Source organism: Miniopterus schreibersii (assembly GCF_964146895.1).
Source record: "Miniopterus schreibersii genome assembly, chromosome: 5".
Lineage (NCBI taxonomy): Eukaryota > Metazoa > Chordata > Mammalia > Chiroptera > Miniopteridae > Miniopterus > Miniopterus schreibersii.
The window spans coordinates 77,196,338-77,217,544 of record NC_138106.1 but is presented as its reverse complement, the minus strand read 5'-3'; the positions used below and the strand labels follow the sequence as shown (position 1 = coordinate 77,217,544).

At 35.2% G+C, this 21,207-nt stretch overlaps 1 protein-coding gene across 1 annotated transcript in view; it reads right to left on the bottom strand.

The window, feature by feature from the left end:
- The window catches only part of ROBO1 (roundabout guidance receptor 1), a 1,016,983-nt gene that overhangs the window by 300,616 nt on the left and 695,160 nt on the right, over nucleotides 1-21,207 (bottom strand). The window contains exon 4 of the mRNA XM_081137820.1: nucleotides 7,141-7,467. Within this exon, the coding sequence (XP_080993946.1) occupies nucleotides 7,141-7,467 (327 nt within the window). The remainder of the gene's footprint in view (nucleotides 1-7,140; nucleotides 7,468-21,207) is intronic.

Sequence of the window (21,207 nt, the reverse complement as noted above, 5' to 3'; positions counted from 1 at the left end):
GCATCTAATCTAGACAGCATACTTTTCCATTTAGTCTTTATTCCATAGCCATGTGTTCCAATACATCCAAGGTCCTTTTTGGGGGCTATCTAAGAAAAAAATAGAATATAAAAATGGTTTTCCCTAGAGAACATATAGAAATGTTAGGTATCTAGAAGGATATCCACCAAAATTTCAACAGTAGTTAATTCCAGGTAATAAGGCCATAAAAGCACATGTGTATTTTAAAAGCATTTTATAGTGAACACATATTAATTCTATAATTAAAAATAAAATAAAAATTTTCAAAGTTATTTAAAAATAATCTCTGTAAGCTTATTAATCATCTTCCTTAATCTGTGATTGGCAGTAAATAAAAGAAAGTGTATAATGTGTCCCTAACGCTAAGATCTTTCCACAAATTTACTAAAGATTAATATATTTTATGTAAAATGATGGAAAAACGATAAAAATTTGCCTAGTCAATAAGTCAACTAAAGCCCTGGCCGAGGTAGCTCAGTTGGTTGGAGTGTCGGCCCAGACACCAAAAAGGTTGCAGATTTGATTCCCGCTCAGGGCACATACCGAGGTTTCAAGTTCCATTCCCAGTTGAGACACATACGAGAGGAAACAGATCGATGTTTCTCTCTCTCGCTTTCTCTAGCCCCCTGCCTCTTTCTCTACAATTCTAAAATCAATAAAAACATATCCTTGGGTAAGTATTAAAAAAAGAAAAAGAAAACACATATCTTGAGCCTGTAACTTATCTGTCTAACTAAGAGTAGTTTTAACACAGAATATAGCCTGTTAGCCTTCATGAGTGAATAGCGATTTCTCTGACACAGCGTCTCCTCTAACACCCTCATTCAAAAGGTCCACAAACTCTGTCTTTTTCTGCTGAAATGCCCATTGAAACTCAAGCCTTCTCTTTAAGCCCATCATCACTACCATCTCAGAGATCACATGGACTATGGAATATGGGGTTTTGCTTCTATATTTAATATAAAAAACTCTTTGGAAAGACAACAAAAATATTAGAAACAATCTTTATGTGTTTTCAAAAGAAAATGACAGCTGTCTTCTCTCTTAATGGGTTATCCACAGGATACTGCTCTTACTTTTCTAACAAATACAGATTTCACACCACATTTACTTGAAGGCATAATGTCTACACTTGACTTATAACACAACTGAAATCTGGCATCTGGATGCGACAAGTGGTCTGATGGATTTATTGCCTACGTCACTGTGGTATTCTTGGTATAGCAGCCTGAACTGAGTAAGTAGGCAGCAACACAAGGATATATTCTGATCGAGAGTAAAAACTCAAGTTTTTGCCTGGCTGGTATGGCTCAGCAGTTGAGCATGGACTATGATCCAGAAGATTTCGGTTCAATTCCCAGTCAAGGCACATGCCCAGGCTGCGGGCTCGATCCCCAGCAGGGGGCATGCAGGAGGCAGCCGATCAAAGACTCTCATCATTAATGTTTCTCTCTCTCTCTCCCTCTCCCTTCCTCTCTCTGAAATCAATAAAAATATATATTTAAAAAAAACAACTCAAGTTTTTAGTAAATATAATCATCTTGAAACTTAGCAATATTGATTCTTTACTCAAGTAAAAAAATATATATATAAATTTCAAAAAAATGAATTTATCCCAACTGCGAAAGTTATGAAAATTATGTAATTGCTCTTTAAACAAAAATTATTTGAATCAATATTATTACATGTCTTATGTTAGCAATGAGGATCCAAAGGTAAATCTCTCATACCACTGATTTCAATGCAAGATGGAATTTAAGGTATCAGCACATGCTTTACTTAACCAGAAATTAATTTAAGAAAATTTAATTACTGAAGCATGTTTTTCAAATTTTAGCATATTAACACACATATCTTCAACTGTATAATGAACTGACTCCATTTTTGAACTGAGAAGCATCTGAGCCCATCTGTATAAATAATCCTAGTGTCTGACCATATTGGAGCCAACGAGAAAAATCAGTGAAAACAACAGCATTGACAATTAGATTTATGATTTATAATAATGTGCCAGTCCCTTTGCTACACACTTCATATGCATTATTTCATTTAATCATGAACTAATTTTGGAACAAAGAGTCAGTGCATTTTAGAATATAAATGTACATGAAAGTGAAAAGATACTGTAAAATCATAAACCTACATGAGCCTTTAAAATTTTTCCTTTAACTATGAAAACAAAAATAAGATATATAAAGATGTTTTAGAATCTGGTCAATGCACTTGAAATGGCAAGCTTTTAAAAAACATAAGAGGAAGCAGGAATATTTTATAGATGTAATATAAAATGTTCAATTTCAAAGATAAAAAGTCTATCAAGGAATAATATGTGTGTGTATGTGATGTGTGTGTGTGTGCACACATACACACACACACATACAACCAACCAATCAATATTTCATAATATAATGGCATATTCTATTTCTACCTGCTTATCTGAACCACTTTACCTCCAGGAATAATCCTTCCCTGCATGTTCCATGGCCTAGATTTTGAAAAGATATTCTATTTTACCTAGGTAAACACATGACGACTTAACATGTATAGTCAGTTTACTTTCTTATTTCATCCAAATGAGGAAAAATGGATAATTCAAATTCAAAATCATTCTGAGGACGATCATACAGCATTAATAACAACAAAAGATCATCATGTATTGAAAGCTGTGGTCAAATATTACTTCAGAATACAAACATTCACCTCAAAGTAATTACTATTAAAAAGTGCTCCAGCTAATAAACTGTGGGGTAACTTAATCTTTGATTAATTGGGGAAAAAATAATTTTTTTTCAAGAAAGATAGTTCTTCTGTGATTTTGCTGCTAAGACAGCCAGCAGATGTCTGCCTAGTCTGAAGGGAATTTCTCTTCCTCAGGAGAAAACAGCTTAAATGGGAAACAAATAGCCATATGCTGACTGTGCGCTGCTTAGCAGATGACGTAAGAGCCATAGTCCACAATGGAAACCATAAGGGTCAAGGTTCACATTAATTCTCTTTAAAATGCAATGCAATTACCCAAGATTGAATTACTTATTAAATATAAGTTGTGCCAAAAAACAGTGCCTGGCATAAAATAGAGTTCTAGATTTTATAATTGGTTATGTTGGGTATAGAAGAATTGATCAATAAATGTTTTCCTAAACATTTAGTAGAATATCAAATAGAGCTAATACAACCCCCCCCACACACACACACACACAAAATACTACTTGCAAGACCATGTTAAAAGTTGGGTATGAAAGTGAATTAAACAGTGAGTTTTCATAAATCTTAGAAACAGCAATATCTTCTAAACGTTCCAATTTAATGTCCCCACCAACATATATCATTCTTGGTTTGCAAAAAGAAATAATTATTAGAAAATAATTTTTTAAAATGTACCTGTGAATAGGAATTATTTTCCTTTACAGATATAAACTTCCAAAAATTCCAGGTAGAAACTTTAGGTTAAGGACTACTATATATTTCTTAGCATTCTAATTTTCAGACTTTATAATTTGGCGAATAAATTTAGCTGTATCAAAACTGAGTTTTCAAGAACAAGGACTACAGCTTTTACCACCTTCCAAGGATCAGCACCAAAAGGCTGGCCGAAGTTTTATACTCTGTATCTAACCTGGTTATAATTGGGATTCAAATAAAAATAAAAAATCTTAATAATGACCAATAAATACAATTATTTTGGTGCATTATTTAAATTTTTAAGTACACAATAAAAGGACAATATAAAAGAATTATAATTTCTATACAGAAACAAAGGTATTAAATGACATCCTATATCATTTTTTTCAATGTTTGAGAGATTGACAATTGTTAGGAACCAAAAAATCCAGTTGTTGTTACAGCTGTAAAACTTGGTTTAAAGGCAAATAAAACACAGATACATGTTTTCAAAAGAATTACCTACAACTGTGCTGTAAAGTCTGTGTTGCCTCAAGACACTTTTGTTAATGCTATTATTTCGGGTTATAACTTCACTAAGAAATTTGATGCAATCTTTGCCTTCCTGTGTCTGAGCCTTTGGGAAGAGAAAGAATGGTTCTCATTGAACTTCTGATACCTAAACTAAGGAAATAAAAAAAAAAAAAAAAAGCAACAGTCTCCAGAAAAAAATAAAATCAAACTATAACAGTACTTTATAGATTTAACCTACATCAAATATGACCCATGTTTCCCTGCCCCCCCCCATTGGTTATTTAACATACAAAATGTTTTGATTTGAGGACACAAACACATTTAAAAATGGTGAATGAACAACAACCACTGCCTAAAATAAAAAACTGAAATACACTTGAATTCAATTACCACTATCTATTTGTATTGTGCTGAAGCATGAATTTACTAAGTAATAGTTTCCAAATTTTTTAAACACACACAACACATTTTAACTGCTAAGTACTTATTTTTTTCCATATAACTGTGTCCAAATAATACAATGTGTCCAAAAAACATGTTTTTGATTATTACAATTAAATCAGTATAAAAATTATTGGAAGCAAACACTACTCAAACTTTTTTTCAAGGTTGGAAATAATAGTTATTATCACCTATAAGGATCTTTATTATCAAACTGTCCTTATTGATAACAAACTATATTTGATAAATATACAATATCTATACATTTCTCCCTTTTCACGTATATAAATTATTGCCAAATATGATCTTAAAGTATTTTTTTTAAATGTGTTTTTATTGATTTCAGAGAGAGGAAGGGAGAGGGAGATAGAAACAGCAATGATGAGAGAGTGGTCACTGATCAGCTACCTCTTGCACGCCCCCCCAGGGATGGAGCCCTCAACCCAGACATGTGCCCTGACCAGAGTCGCACTGTGACCTCCTGGTTCATAGGTTGACCCTCAACAACTGAGCCACGAAGGCTGGGCTGATCTTGAAGTATTCTTAAAAGCACTTTTATTAAGTTTTATTCAGTAAATTATAATATTCTTTTTTCTCTGGAGGTTGAACGCATTTCGGAGGCATAACGAGGTATATATCACACTAAAATTTGTGAATTATGCAGTATTAAGAAACTGTGTAGTTAAATATTTTACTGGTAAAAGTTACATAACGATCTTTGGTCTGCTTTCAATTCCATGATGGTATATTTGATAACTAAGACTGGAAGAGCTTTTCCCATAATGAACTCTCAAGGTAATAGAATGTCTAGGTAGGAAGGGAACTTAACTGGAAACTTATAGTGTTTTCTTAAAATATCTACACAAAAGCCAGATTAGAAAAAAATAGCTCCCTAAATTCCAGTGCATGAAGGTTATCTTGCTCATCCGAGGTAAACTAGAGGTGCTTTAAAAAGGAAGATCTACAGGGTGAGACTTAGAGCTTCTATTAAAGTCTCTAGCTTTTTTTTAATTCTGACAATGATAAGGAGTAGAGTAGGAAATAGCACAGAAACAGAAGCTAGCTTGGATATTTCTCTTGGTACACGCTTCACTTATGAGTATAATTCCAGAGAATAAATAATCACTCCGTGTTCCCCTCCTGATCTTCAGTTTCTTACCTTCCAAATACAGGAGTTGGCCTAGGTTTCTCTAAATCATCTTTCCTGATTCTTTTAATTTCTTCTCAAATGTTAACTTAAATGTATCTCTACAGGAAATAATTAATCTTAAATATAAATGTGTCAGGAGTTAAAAGGTGCTCATCCCATAACTTTGAAAGATGACATACATAGTGTATGTCCTTTTTGTAAGTAAGTTGTGCCTTTAAACTTCTTTTACTTACTCTAAATTTAAAGTTGGCCTAAAAAAAAAAAAGAAAAATAGCTTTCTGTTATGATTATAGATTGTTTACATCTCACTGATTTAGTTCTGTGAACTGAACTGAGAATCAAGGCAATATGAGAAAGTAAAATTCCACTATCAATTAACTGTGAATAGAGAAATATAAATGTGGGTTTCAAGTAAATTTTTTTAAATGTGAATGGCTACCTCTGACACAGTTTTACATGATTAATTTTTTAGTATCTCTAAATTTTATGTTCATATCAGACATCTTTAGCATTCTGTCTCAATTTAAGTACAGAGTACTCTGTGGCTCTGTGAGGCTGACCAAATCACCTAAATTTTCAGGGGCTAATTCCACATTAATATGACTGAGTTAAAATAATCTGTCTCTAAATTCTTTTCTATGTCTATAATTTTATAATTATCTGAGTCTATATATTCAAGTTCTAGTTGAATGTTGTAGACAATGTTGGAGATTATGAAAACTGATTATACAATTAAAATCTTGAACACAAATTATAACAAGATATCAATCATCATTTAAATATATTATGTACAGAGTTTCCCATATAATTATATATAAGCTTAAAATAAATTAGATCTAAATTTCATTTGTCTCCAATACCTGTAAATTCTCAATTTCTGCCATATATACATACACACAGTGTTTCTGGCTACCTCTTACATGTTTATTGAAAATAAGAGAAGCCCAATTATTATCCAAATATAATACATATCTAGACTCTAGAAATAAAAATTTAATCATTAGTCAATAAATCCTTCTTATGGTAATTTCAGACGAGCTGCCTTTGAATTTGTATAAAGAAACTGAACTACTGAGGATTACATGCCCTCCCAGGGTGCACTATGGTAACCAAGGTAATAAAATATGAAGCATATACATACACATCTCTGGATATAGCTTACCAAAAAGGAGAAAAAATTTTTAAGAATTAGGAACAGTTTAAAACATACCTTACAATATCAGTTGAAAGCATTTCTCCTAATGAAAACAAATGAAAAATATCCCGCCTTATTCTTTTATAAAAACATACTAATATTCAATATATTTAAAAGCAACAATGGAGGGGAATGAATCAATTTCAGTGAAAATGGTCAACAGAAAACAGCTCCAAATCAAAAAAATAAAATATTTCAACAAATATGTATAAATTCCAATTAAGCCTGAATAACCAGCTAGAATAAGAAATACTATAGAAAATTCAGACAAGGAGGGGACTGAATTCGTATACAAAGCTAGAGATTTTCCTCGAGGAAAGCCTGTGATACAGGTTTGATATTTTCATTGTCACTGTCACGGCAAACGGGCCCACTCCGCCACTCCCCCCGGGAACCACAGAAAGCCCACTTTACTTACTAGCTACCTCCAGCGACGCATTGTGGCTCACAGCCTCTCCGAGGTAATTCCTTGCTACGCAGATGTAGACCCCTTCGTCTGGCCTACTTTTCCGTCCATGCACAATTCGTAAGAAAAATAAAGATCCACTTGGCAGCAGCATGCGGTGTGAGCGGGGGTCATCTTTGTCGGTCTCCACTCTCTCCCCCCCTTTGTACCACTCGATCGTGGGCGTGGGGCGGCCCTCGGCCTTGCAGTTCAAAGTCGCAGGTTCTCCTTTCGACACAATTAGGTCTGAAGGGTGTTCAACAATGCGAGGTGGAAAATCCTCCTGACGAAGACGGGAGCCTGCAGAACAAATGACCAAATGGCTTCATGTTATCACTTGAAAGCGTCAGTCTTCTTTCAGAAGCCGAGGCATTAGCACTGCTGTTTAAAGGCTGCCTGATACTGGCCCACGCTTGCTGCCCTCTTCACTAACTAACCCTTCTGGTGTCCCCCTGGACGACACCTTCCAGCTCCTGAATCCTCTGACCCTCCCAAAGTGCTCTTGCTTAAACTTTGCCTGGACCAATCCCGCCTGCTCTTCAAATCTCCTGGCCACAAATCCTTTGGGCGCCCACACCCTGTCTGTGTGTGCCATGCATGTGCCCGTTTTGCAGAAGAATGTATCAGAAAATTGTCGAGTATTACAAAAATTGGCATGACTTCCTGGAATTTCTTTTTTAACTAACATCAATCAGCACTTTAACAAAACATATATTATATACTAATGAACATTTATATTCAAATATATGGTGAAACTTCTTTATAGAAACTTTTATATCTTTCCAAATAATACAAGTATATGTGTACTTTTTCAGTTTTCATTAATAAACTGGGCTCATCACTCTCCAATAATTATGCTATTATTTCACCTCAAAGATGAAATGTTAAATAGCTGAGTTTAAATAATTAATTAAATATAATATTAAATTTTTAAAAAGATATTGAGTGAGGGGTTACGTTCTAGACATTATGTATTACTTAATAAATGAAGTCCTGAGAATACGTGCCATTTAAATAGTTTGTGTCTGTACCTTATTTTCCCAGTGAGATTATAATCTCTAAAACAGGGATCAAGTCTCATATTTTTAAGACTCCTACCTTATTGCTACCATGGGTAGATGTACTATGTTAACTTCTTAGAGATTTCTCAAATTCAAAAGCCCAAGGCTTAATTTACTTGTGCTCCAAGCCTTGTTCTCATCTAGTGTTCCAAAGTCAGTGAACAATGAAAAGAAAAACCAGTCTTCCTTGACACCTCCATTTCTGTCCTCTAGGCCTCCCCTAAATTTCTCAAATAAATCTACTCATCTCCATCTCTACAGTCAGCTACCATCCCAGATCAAACTTCTATCAATTCCCATCAGGATTTAGAAAAGCTCTTAAGTAGCGTCACTTCAACACAGCCCGAAGAAGGCTTTGAAATGTAAATACAATCTGGGTCCTCAATTTCAATGGCTCTTAAAATAAACTCATTTCTCTTAAGATAAAGTCCTTAACAAGACCTACAAGGTCCCGAGTGTTCATTCCCCTATCTAGCTCTCCAGACTCTGCCTGTTCCATTCCTTTCTCTGCTTTCTTCAGATCTTTCCCTAGTTTATATCAACTTTTCTTTCAAAGTTCTGCTCTCCCTGATCTTTACAACAAAAATTAAGTGATCCTTTTATAAAACTGAATAACACTATATAGCTACCCTTGGTAAGAATGATCAGAATTACAACAGAAATGTGTTTGATTGTTCAGATACTGTCTGTCTTTTCCATTACTCTGTAAGATTTGTGGGTCGGATTCTGCTCACAGAATTTAAGAGTTGCTTCTCTTAAACTTGGCAGAGTGCTGAGCATACTACAGGTAATCAATAATAAGTCTGTGTTGAATGAATAAAAAATGAATAAAGTGCTGACAGGAAAGACCTGTTTGAGTGGAAAGATCTTAAGCTGAATAACGATGCATTTTATAAGGAGACTTTAAAAGATTTTAATTTTTTTTGGTAACCAATATGCATACTATTTAACCTTCACTACATTCTGTTCTACATGGGGCTTATTTATATCTCTAATTTTTAACTATTGCAATTAACATTTTTATTAATGAAATCAACAAATGAATGATAAAACTAAAAGATCTATTATTTGCTTATATCCACCATGAAACAACTATATATACATATATATACATATATAAATATAAACTAAGTAATAGTCTTATAAACTAAAATAATGACAAGTAGCTTTAGTTTAGTGCATGGTATACAGCATATCGTAAGTTCTTTAAATGAAACCAGGCTCTAAAAGAAGAGAAAATAAACCAGCAACCTGAGGGAAAAAAATAACTTACTAACTCACTCTCTCATACCGAAGTCAAATTAAATTTAAATTATATTTTAAATTATTCAATTATAAGTGCTGTAAAAATTCACAAAAATAAAGCATTATAGTCTAGTACTGGCCATTGCCTTGGCTGTAATTATGAAAGGTGGATGCTAATTAGGATTGAATGCTGGGGTAATATATATTCAATTCTGCAAATTCTATTTTAAATTCTGAAAGTTCATTTAAGATAGGAAATAGGGGTACATAGGCTGCTGTGAAAACACAAAGAAAGGACACTTAAGACCACCTGAGCAAGGCAGGGGAGGCACCCTGAGTCATGAAACTTGAGTCTTGGAAAAAGAGTCAGGAAGAAACAAAAGGAGATAATTTCACTCAGAGACACGGCGACTAGACCCAATGGTACACTTGTAGCACCTGCAGGTAGGCTAACGTGCTTTCAGTATCAGAGATTAGAAAGCATGTGTCTGAAGAAGTACCTAGAAACAACAATGTGATGGGATTTGTACATCAAATCCAAAGTTCCGGAACTTAACTGAAGGCAATGAGGACATTTAAATATTTTGAGGAAGGGATCACAGGATCAAGTTTGATTTTAAAGAGCTCACTATTGGTGAGCTAGCAAGGGATTAGTTAGGATACTTTTACACTATTCAAACAGATTCCAAAACTTGAACTTGGATATTGACAGACAGAGGGGAAAATAAAGGGAAGAATCTAGAGATATTTAGTCACAAGGTCAACAGGACCTACTCTTGGCAATGTGGGGGGAATGGAAATTTAAAATGCACAGGATGGGGAAGCAGAGGACAGGGAGATTCCGAGATTCTGATCTGAGCAATGGCTGAAGGGCAGTCCCAAGTGCAGGTAGAGAGTAAAAGAGTGGGGTGTGGTAAGAAGAAAAACAAGAGCGCATTCATTCAGTGTGAGACAGGAAGCATTTGAAGTACTTCTAGAATATTCAAATGGAGACAAGTTGTCAACTGAATATCCAAATTTGACCTCAGAAAAGGAACTGACGATGAGAACCAAGCTGGAGACTGAAACCATGGAAGAGAGTAAAACCATCTAGGGTGGTACAGAGGAAACGACAGCCAGTTACAGGACCTGGAGGTCACCCAGGCCCCACTCAACGCGGGGAGCTCAAGGCTCTGTGCCTAACCCACGGTCCCACACAGCTGGGCCACAGACAGGACTTCTAGGAATTAACTCAGGCCCAAGTTTTCACCATTACTTTTGTAGAACAGTATTCAGTGGAAGAGTTTCAGCAATAAAAAAATCATTCTATTCCAATAAGGGCTAAATTTTCCAAAATGCTCTTTGAAGTTTTGTTTCCTCATATTGTTCATTGGTATTGCGCAAAAGAAGAGTTGCAGTTATCAGCATCGACAGGATGCCTCAAAAAATGTATACACATTCCAATGGTTAAATCTGAAAATAAAGAAACATCAACTGAGCCATCGGCTGTTAAAGTGTGTAGATATTTTGGGGGGGACGCCCTGTATTTAATCTTGCTAATACACATTCTGATTAGCCAAAGGAAAGGTATAATATACAGCATTTCTCAAACTAATCTGGCCATTGAACTGTTTCTTTTTCTTTTTATAGGACATCCCCACTGACCTTTGTTTCTAAGGAACATACTTTAAAAAAAACAAAACACTTTGTTACCATACAATAATCTGAAAAGAATGGAGTTAGCAAAAAATGAGCTACTTGACTATAGAGCCAACACCTTTGCAAATCATAACCAAAAAAAATAGAAATTTCACATTTCTAATAAGGTTTAACCTTCAGGAAAGAAACTTTCCAATTACTGAGAGATATTTATGAGTGATTGTTCAACCTCAGTAATAAAAATTATAAATGGCAATTATCATCGCTATAAAATCTATAATAAATTTTTCTTTATTATTAAGTCTAAGCAGGAAAAAATGAAAAAGGAAAACTAATGTTAATTATCCATCATCTCCTTTATCACAATAACATCTTTATGGGGTAGGTGTTATTATATCTGGTGTCGATATGGGGGAACTGAGACTCTCGGCCGTCATTCCGCTGGAAGATGGCAGTGCTGGGATTCAGTCCTAGTGAATCAAAACCCTTGCTTGTTCCAGCCATTCCATAAATACTGCTAGAATTAGTATGTTAAAATCTATGGAGAAATATGCTTTCTCCATTCTTGTTTCCAACACTGGAAGTGTTTGTTCTGATTACTTATTTTTTAAATGTAGGTAATAAAAACAGCAAAAAGTAATCCTGATGACAACTGTTGCTCTTTTCCCATGCATTCATAGACTATTTACCTGTAAATCAACTGATTTCATAGTCAATTAACTCGGTAAAGACCTTCATGATAAATAAACGGGGATATAAATTTTCCCTGTACTGTGTCATCTTCTCAAAACACAATCTTGCATTTTTGAGTAAATATTCTTATATTATGAGTCTTTAATATTTTAAGAACTTCAACTCCTACACACATTGCGCATAACTAAAATTCAGTATCACTGGTTCCCAGAACTTTTCCACCAACATACTTTGGTGAAAAAAATTACCCAACTTCTCTCATAACCGTGACTCAGTTTCTCAGAGGACACTGAGGGAGTTACACCAGGACCCAACAGGAAAGAGCACATGAAACTCAGAGGAGTGTAGATGAAAAACCCTTAGTGACTGCAACCTTCCTCCCTAGAAAAGGTGTCCACCTCCACTGTGTCACAAACCTCTCTACATATTACTGACTCATTAATCATAAAAAGCGTTCTCCCTTCAATGATAAATTCTGAGCCCTATAAGCCACCTGCCAACCACCATCCTAGTTATGCTCATTTGGGTCCTTTTCAATGTAATAAGATAAAAGGTTTATACTATACTTGGCAAAAGCAACTTCTAGGTTTCAACTACACTCTGCCTAGGAAACTGAAGACAGGATAAAGGAAAGGGACTGATGGAGAGAGGCTTTAACCAGGGCTAGGGTGGCAATGCCGGCCGCCCCTGGCAAGAACCCTGGTGGGACCTTGGGGCTGTGGCAGGACTGACCTCGGCAGGGCCAGCATCGGGGGAAAGCGCGTGGCAGGATTCCTTCAACAACTGCCCGGTTGGAAGATAAAACGTAAACACAAGTGACTGAAATATCTAAATATTTACATAACCACAGCTGGAAAAAGATATACACGTAAGTGCTAAGTATTTCAAAGAAATCTATCAAAGTCACACGAGATTTATGATGAGGAAACCAAACTCCTCGTTGGATGTAAACTGTTCCTCCCTTTAAGACATCACATCTACAGCAACACAAGCGAGGAACCATACAAGAGACGAGCATGTTAACATTCTGTTGAGGTATGCAACGCACACACACATATATAATTTTCTCCTGTTTTCATGTATGTGATTTTATTATTTTTTCCTAGCATGGCAGCAACATTTACCACAGGATTTTGTTTGTTTGTGTTTTCAAGTCGGTTTCCTCACCGTAGATTGAGTGAAACACTATTTATTTTATTAACAAAGTCTTGTTTTGATACAAATTTCTGTTTCATATTCTTTGGTTGGTAATATTAGAAAACCTGGAGTGATTAAAATGTCCACTTAAATCATATTCAAAACATCTTTGCAGCACAAAAATGCTTATAAAATTGCTAGAAGCACAAGAGAAACAGGTCCAGTGAGTAGCTGACAGATTCACAATGAATATTAATAGACTATTTGGTGACATTTGTCCAAGGCGGCGGTGGGGGTATATATATCTGCCTGCACAACATACCTATATTTGTAAAAGAATACCTATATTCTTAAAAGTCCTGCCTCTTAACCTTTCTATTTAAACCCCATTTACATTTTAAGGAGCAAGCAGACTCCAATTATTAACATAAAACCTACTGAGAGCACCAATCCTATAATTTCCCTGTCAGAATTTCATCCTACAAGGAGATATTTGTTAAAAATAAGAAGACAGCACCCATTAATTACTCATTGTGTGCCGAGTAGACTTAAATATCCTCTCCTGAGTTATACACATTTCCCCAGTGCTCACACTTCCCACTTTAATCCTTTTATAAGACCATAGTCGTCCATAAAAACTTGGTAGTTTCACCTGAAATTATATGGAGAAAAGAAATCCAAGGGAAACAGAATTCACCGAGACAACTACATGATGAATGACTCATGCCATTTTCCTTAGGTACTATGTTTCATCCTAATTTCCTTCTATTATAACTCTGCCTAAAAATTGGGTGGGGAGCGTTTTTGTCAAAATTTAGAATGATTTTAATAATTTACTGAGTGCCACCGGCAGTATCTATTATCATCTAAAATGAGTACCAAATAACTGAACCGACTTCTAGGAGTGGATCCCTGGTGTTTTTGTAACATTCCTATAGAATGTGAAAGCATGTGGCTGTATTCCCAGAGATATGAGAAAGACTGACAGTAACCTAAGTGCAATTTTAGAAACAATATTGCTTGCCCTCCCCCACCATTTTTAATAAATATTATCGACTCTAAGTAGAAGAGACTACTGTCAGGAGACCCAAATATTGCAGAAGCTACTGGGGCACTAGCTGCAGGATCTGCCTGAGCCTACTCCCATCAGGCAGGATCGCACTCTCTCGGTCACAAAAGGGACAGGAGGTTTGAAGTTGGCTAGCTGAGTTCAAGCTTCCCACTTGCCCTTCGATAAAATTTCCAATTAGCACGCAAATAGGATTTTTATTGCCTGTAAACTGCCAAACAAAAATATTTGTATCCCTTAAAGTGCATCTTTTCTCACTATCCTACCCGTCGGTCTGCCTACATGTTATGCCTATTTTGTATTAAGAAGAGTGCTGAGCATGGACAACACAAAGACATATGAAATAAAATCCCCGACATTCATAGTCTACAACTCGCCATGGGAGACAGAAATATTAGCAAGGGTAATATTGAAAAATAAGAGCCATACAAAGACAGGCAGTAGAAGAAACTGATTTCCATCCAGAAGGAAGAAATAACAGACCAAGAAAACCATGAACTAATGCGTCATTTTGTGGGGAAAGCTTATTAAATCTAGGGAATGGATTCCACTGCCTGGGTTCGAATCTAGGCTTTACTATTGTTAGCCGTGTGAACTTGAATGTGAGTTTCCTCATGTGTAAAGTGAGTATAAAACTAATACCTCTACTTTATAGGTTAGCATAATCCCCGATGCATAACATAATATTGCATTGTCTCATGGCTGGAACCATGAATGTAGCACATGGAAGTTGGCGCAAGCACCATTGTTTGATTTTATGACCCTTCCCCAATGCTCTCCTGGAATTGCATTAGGTTTCTTGTTATTTATGAAGAATCAATTACTTTTTCCTAAATTTGTAAGAAAAGTTGCAGATTACGCCAGTCTCCAGTTTTCGTTGAGAATTCAACTCAAAATCATTTCTCATTGACACAGCAAAACATCTTTCATAATACATGAAATATAAAACAAAACTAGAGCACTCAGCCCAGCCAAGTTATTGTGACTAAGAATCATCAGAGGTTGACTCTCTCTAAAGCCAGCTGTAAGAAAGGATCTGTTCCTTGCGGAAAATATCCCATACGGATCCATTGACTAGATGTGTGACTTTTAAAATTTAAAAGACACACTAATGCTTTTTAAATACTCCTGAAAGGATAGTAGTATTGTCTTTTTCTTCCTTTCCATTATGAATAAGAAATCCTAGGGTGGGCAGAATACAGATGAAGTTTGTAACTGTGCAGAATGACACTTCAAGCCAACTCTGTAAAAACACTAAGCTTATCAACATTCACAAATAACACTTATTTACTAACGCTTATCTTAGGAGACAAAAAATGTTCAGGTATGATAATATAATAGCTTATTTCAGGCGTTAGAACCATTTTTCAAAAACAAATGACTTGGGACAATATTTTGTACTGTAAAAAACAGTATTTGGGTGGTCCTATGAATTTTGTCATTGCAATGGAAATAGAGTTCCTCCTAACACTGGATTTTCAGCATATCAGGACAAATTACATGGTACTGCAATCAACGTTAATCCACACTTCATTTCTTCATATATAATATGGAGTAGATGGTTATACATTTGAGCCAACTAAAACCTCAATATAGAGAGCCTGAGCAGACTTCCTTATTGAAACGGGAACTCAAAAATACTCCTATAACTGGATAAAATAAATCCGGCTGGCATGGCTCAGTGGTTGAGTGTCAACCTATGATCCAGGAGATTGTGGTTTGATTCCCAGTGAGGGTTCATGTCCGGGCTGTGGGCTCCAGCCCCAGGAGGGGGCTTGCAGGAGGCAGCTGAATGGTGGCTCTCTCATCATTACTGTTTCTCTCTCCCTTCCTCTCTCTCTAAAATCAATAAAAGTAAAAAAACTTAAAAATAATAAATAAACCTTGCTTAGCAAACTTCCTCTGAATTTAAATTTCTGAGGGGAAATCTTTATTCTAAAATTGTTACTTTTTATTTGAAATAAGTATTTAAGTCAATTCTTTCTCTAAAGAGTTGTTTTAGATTTTCATAGAATCTGTACATCATAGATATAATTTACTGAATCAATAACCTAAAATCAATTAAAGTACTAAAAACAAAGCTTTCAGCCTTACTTTTTGAATCAGGTAGTCATTTTTGAGACATATTTAAAGAACCTATGAATCAAGGTGTCTGCAAGATGGAGTATGGAATAGTAATTTTAAGGACAGTTGTCTAAGGCAGTTATACTTTTGGAAAACAAAATACCTAAAACAGCCTTTTAAAGGATTACTTGGAAATCCCTATAGGAATGCAGTCAACTTCACTCATTTTTTAAACCCAGCCAGTACTTCTGACATGAACAAGAATTTCTAAAGAAACTCATTTACACATGAGTCTTTATCTCCCTTGTACCTTCCCCATTTCTCTCTCACTGTATCTCTAATTCAGTTCTTCCAGATTCTAAGGGGCACAGTGACAAAGAATGCTGAGAGACAGATTCAAATCTTGTGACATACAAGATATGGAGACTTAAAGGGCATTCCAGATGTTGCCATAAAATCTATTCAGTAATCTTTATTTTCTAAAGGGGTAAGTAATTCATCAGTCCAAACAAATCTATGTATAGAAGATCCAAAAAGGGAAAACCTACCATACATAAAATACTAACAAAAGTTATACAACTTTTGATGCAAAGATAACTCCAAAAAGTTATCCTAATTCTAAAGCATTTTCCCCCCTTTTTTGCACTCTGATTTGAGATTTGTTGCTATCTCTCTCTCTCTCTCTTTCTCTCTTTTTCTTTTGCAACAGAAGTATGGTATCACTTACTCCTGAGATGTTTTTTAATTGTGGTAATATGATGCCTATACGCATTTATCATTTTGTATTTTAATGCAACTTTGACAGGAAAATATAAAACTTTTAGTCATTATTTTGATGGTGGTTTAATTAATTTTGAAGGGAAAGTGCCATAGTATCAGTTTTGTTTAGAAAGCATTTATAATTTTGAAATACTAGTGCTTAGTCACTAAATAGTTACACCAAAACTGAAATATTTCTACATCTCTAGGGCCTACAACAGTATCGAGCACTCAGCAGGTACTCAATAAACAGTTGTTGAATGAATGGTTGGATAACAGAAAAAGAAAATGAATTTATAAACCATTTAAAATAAAATCCACACTTGGAGGCAGCTCTAGAGAGTGTAAGCACACCCTTTCTTCTTCTGGGAAGTATACAGCCAGATGGAGAGGAATGCATGGCCTCTCTGATGCCATTTAGAGACACAAAACTTCTGGTCCATTCAAAATAAGCAGCTCTCTTTAAAATTAATTCCAAGGACATAGAAACCTATACACATTACCATGTGTGTTGAAAATACAGGGATTAAAGAGGTATAGCTGTACAATTCTAGCAAAAGAGATAGACTGAGAGAGACAGAGACCTAGAAATCTTTTTTTTTTTTTTTAAATATGTATTTATTGACTTCAGGGAGAGAGAGAGAGAGAAAGAAACATCAATGATGAGAGAGTCATTGATCGGCTGCCTCCTGCACGTCCCCGACTGGGGATCGAGCCTGCAACCCGGGCATGTGCCCTGACCGGGAATTGAACAGTGATCTTCGGGATCCTAGGTCGATGGTCAACCGCTGAGCCACGCCCAGCCGGGCCAAAAAAATATCTTAAAAGAATCTTAAAAGTGTTGGTTTCTTAGGAACTTCTGAAAATGCAGAGTTTTTGTTTCCTTCTCTCTTAAGTTTCCCTAGTTTCTAGGTATTTAGTGATGTTCTGATATTATTTTCATAATAAACTATGTTATTTTAGAAGTGTGAAAGCCAACAAAATGGGTTCTTTTTCAATACATGGCTTTTCCTGCATTTTAAAATATCACAAATAAGTCTGAGGAATCATCTGGCATCTTGCTGTTTCTGTAGCTGGATGACTTACATCTCCTTCATTAGCCTGCTGGGCTGCTCTTTTCTCAGAAGCATAGATACCACCCACAGTTTTCTAATAGCCTTGCTGCTAACTGTGTGGCTTGCTGAATCAAAGCAACTGAATTTGATACAAGTTCAACGCCATGTCCCTCAAGAATTAACTCATCTTTGTGGGCTTGAGATACCGAACAATCAACGTCTGATCTCATCCAAACCCTGTGGATGTATTTTTAACTGAAGAAACTTGGTTTCAACAAGAGACCCATCCCCCTGAATAACAAGGCTGGGGGGAAGCAAGTGTACACAGGCCACAGCTCGTAACAGACGCCCAGTGTGACACCTTGACCCCGCTCCAGACAGGACTGTACATGGTGTGAATTGTAGCCGGTTCCTTTCTGTTTCCCCGCCATTCTTTTTCTTTCCAAGAATTCTGATGCAATTGAAGTCCCTCTGCAAGGGGCCTCTGGGGCCCTTCACAGCAACTGTGGGTCCCTTCAGTCCCTTCAGAGTGATATCAACAGTCTGATTGCTGACAATGGTCTTCAGACTTGCAGTAGATGTGGCAAAAAGAGCCCAACGCAAATTTTTGAAAAATATGGAGAAAATAAAATTCAACTTTTGCTCTTTAGCATCCATATATTCACTCAACAAATATGTGCTAAATACTCACACTACATCAGGCCTGTCTCTGCCTGATACAGGTGATACAAGAGTGCAAACAACAAACAAAAAATTCCAATAAATAGTTGTTCCTGTCTCTCTCTCGCTCTTTTTAAATTTGGGGGTTTTTGTGTGAGTTTTTGTTACTAGAGTAAAGATGCAAAGTTAATGTGAATGATTCACAAGCAACACTGTGTGCACTTAATATAGGGCACACATAAACAACCAGTAAGTAAATCAAAAAGATTTGTGTGTGCAAAACTGCATGCAACATAGCTAGAATTAGAAGCTAATGTACTGCATGTAACATAGAATGAGTAGAAACAAACGTCTTATAACAAAATAAATTTTCCTGGAAAATTGAAAAATCTGTATGAGATTATATGAGTAGTGGCCACAAACCCTGAGGTGCACAGCTGCTGGCTCTTACCCTGGGTAATCACTGGAAGTTCAAAGATTGGATGGATTTAAAATGATTAACAGGTATAATTGCTTCTTCTCTTTAGGAAGCAAATAGACCTAATTATTTTATTTATCTTCAATACTATTACAAGATAATTTCTGGTCTATGATTCCAAGGGAAAATTTTTTTTTTTAACCTTAAATTATTTTTCCCTTCACATTTCAGCAATTCTGAGACGTTCTAGTAATAAAAAATTAAGCCCAAAATAAATTATCAAAATATGCTTGCACTTTTCAAACTCAGCCTATAATAACTGGTAGAATATCTTAACATAATGGGTATTTCTCTAGCTTTCTGCTAACAATGAAACAAGAACTGAGAAGGAGAAAAGTGAGATATAAGGTTGTTGTTGTTTTATTAACTTTAGAAATATATATAATATGATCGTTTAAAAAGTAAGTAATTTTCTTTAAAAATAAGTATTTTATTTACTACATGTAAGTGTTTTCAGAGGCTAATATAGGCCCATCAAAATGGTCTAAAATATAAGCATGGGCATGTCAAAATGGAATATCATCACATTCAGTAATATAACCTTTCAAAAACATTTTTAATATTAAAAGTAAACAATAGCAGTGTATTGCAACGTGTAATCCTTCTTTATACTTTTATGAGTATTCTCTAATTTCTAAGTAGTCTTTATTTTCTTTATTTTATTTTTCTGCTTTAGAAAAACCACGGATGATGTTAAAAGCGTACATAAGTGGTCCCTGACCTATCGGGTCATTTTCTTGGGGTATCAGGACTTGCAACTGGTACTTTACAGGTACACAATGTGATTCAAATGTACACTAACGTTTGAAAGCCACAGAATTAGAGGTTGAACTTATTGTGATATATATTTCCTATTTTATTGAGCAATCTGAAATTTTACCATTTTTAATATTTCAACCACTACGATTAATACAAACAGCTATATAGCACTTACTATATACATGACATGCTTTTCTAAATATTTTTAACATATTAACTCATTTAATTATAAAAGAAATAGCTGCAATGTTATTATTAACCCTGTTTTATAGATGAGAAAATTGAAGGATAGCAAAGATAGGTACTTCACCTGAGGTCACACAGCTGGTACATGATAGATTTAAGCATGGTCTCAGGTAATTTCGCTCCAGAGTGTATGTTTATAACTATCTAAACTGTCTCTCTACTTAAGTGCTAACAGAATCATAATAGTATTTAATGTGTCTATGTATTAAAAAGATTAAATATATATATATATGGCTAACATATTTATATAAAACAATTACTTTAGATGTGCATGACTAAAATGAGATTATGGAAGGATACAAGTAAACAAATAAAAATAAACAAAATACTTAAGGAATTAATCATTTTTACTGGCTATTTTCTTCATACACTTTTCACTTGGCAAACTATAAGTAACTATAAACATTACTTCTAGTGTTTTGCTTGTCTTCACTTCACTCTGACCATGGCAATGCACTATATGTTTGCATGCATAGCCAGTGAAGCTTATACCAATTTCCAGAGCTCCTATTCCCTTATAATAATTTTGAGCCATACTGAGCAAAAGACCATCTTAACTGCAACCTACAACAAATCTCCTCTCTCTGAGTTATTACCACCATACACATATGCATTAGCAATATTTCTGTGTCCTTCAAAATTAAAGATGTTTATCCCTGTTTGCAAAACAGACACCCCTAAAAAGAGTGCAAAAGCTCTGAGAACTATAAGAATTTGCAGATTTTGCATGTGAAAAAATAGTTTGAAAAGAGAAAGATGAATCAATATTCTCAAGGAGCATAAGATGCACAGCAGCTGGTCAAGATTAAACTGCCACCTCGTATAACCTACAGAATCATTACTTGGTTTAACTTAGTTCCCATAGTTACTTAGGCCTATTGATGTGTTTAAGAGTTAGTAAAAACAAATAGTGCTTTCTCAAAACAGCTAAAGCTTTTATAATTATCTCATTAGTCTTAAATGTCAAATAGAGCAATAGCTAAAATGTATTTATGTTTCAGTTCACTAGCTTATTAATTCTTACAATCCTCAAAATGTTCTGAGGTAGGCACTATAATTACTCATAGTTTGCTGGTGAGGAAACTGAGGCACAGAAATTAAGTAACTTGGTCCAAGGTGTCACAGGTACTAAGATGAAACAGAGATTCAGATCCCTGCAGTCTGCTCTAGAACTTG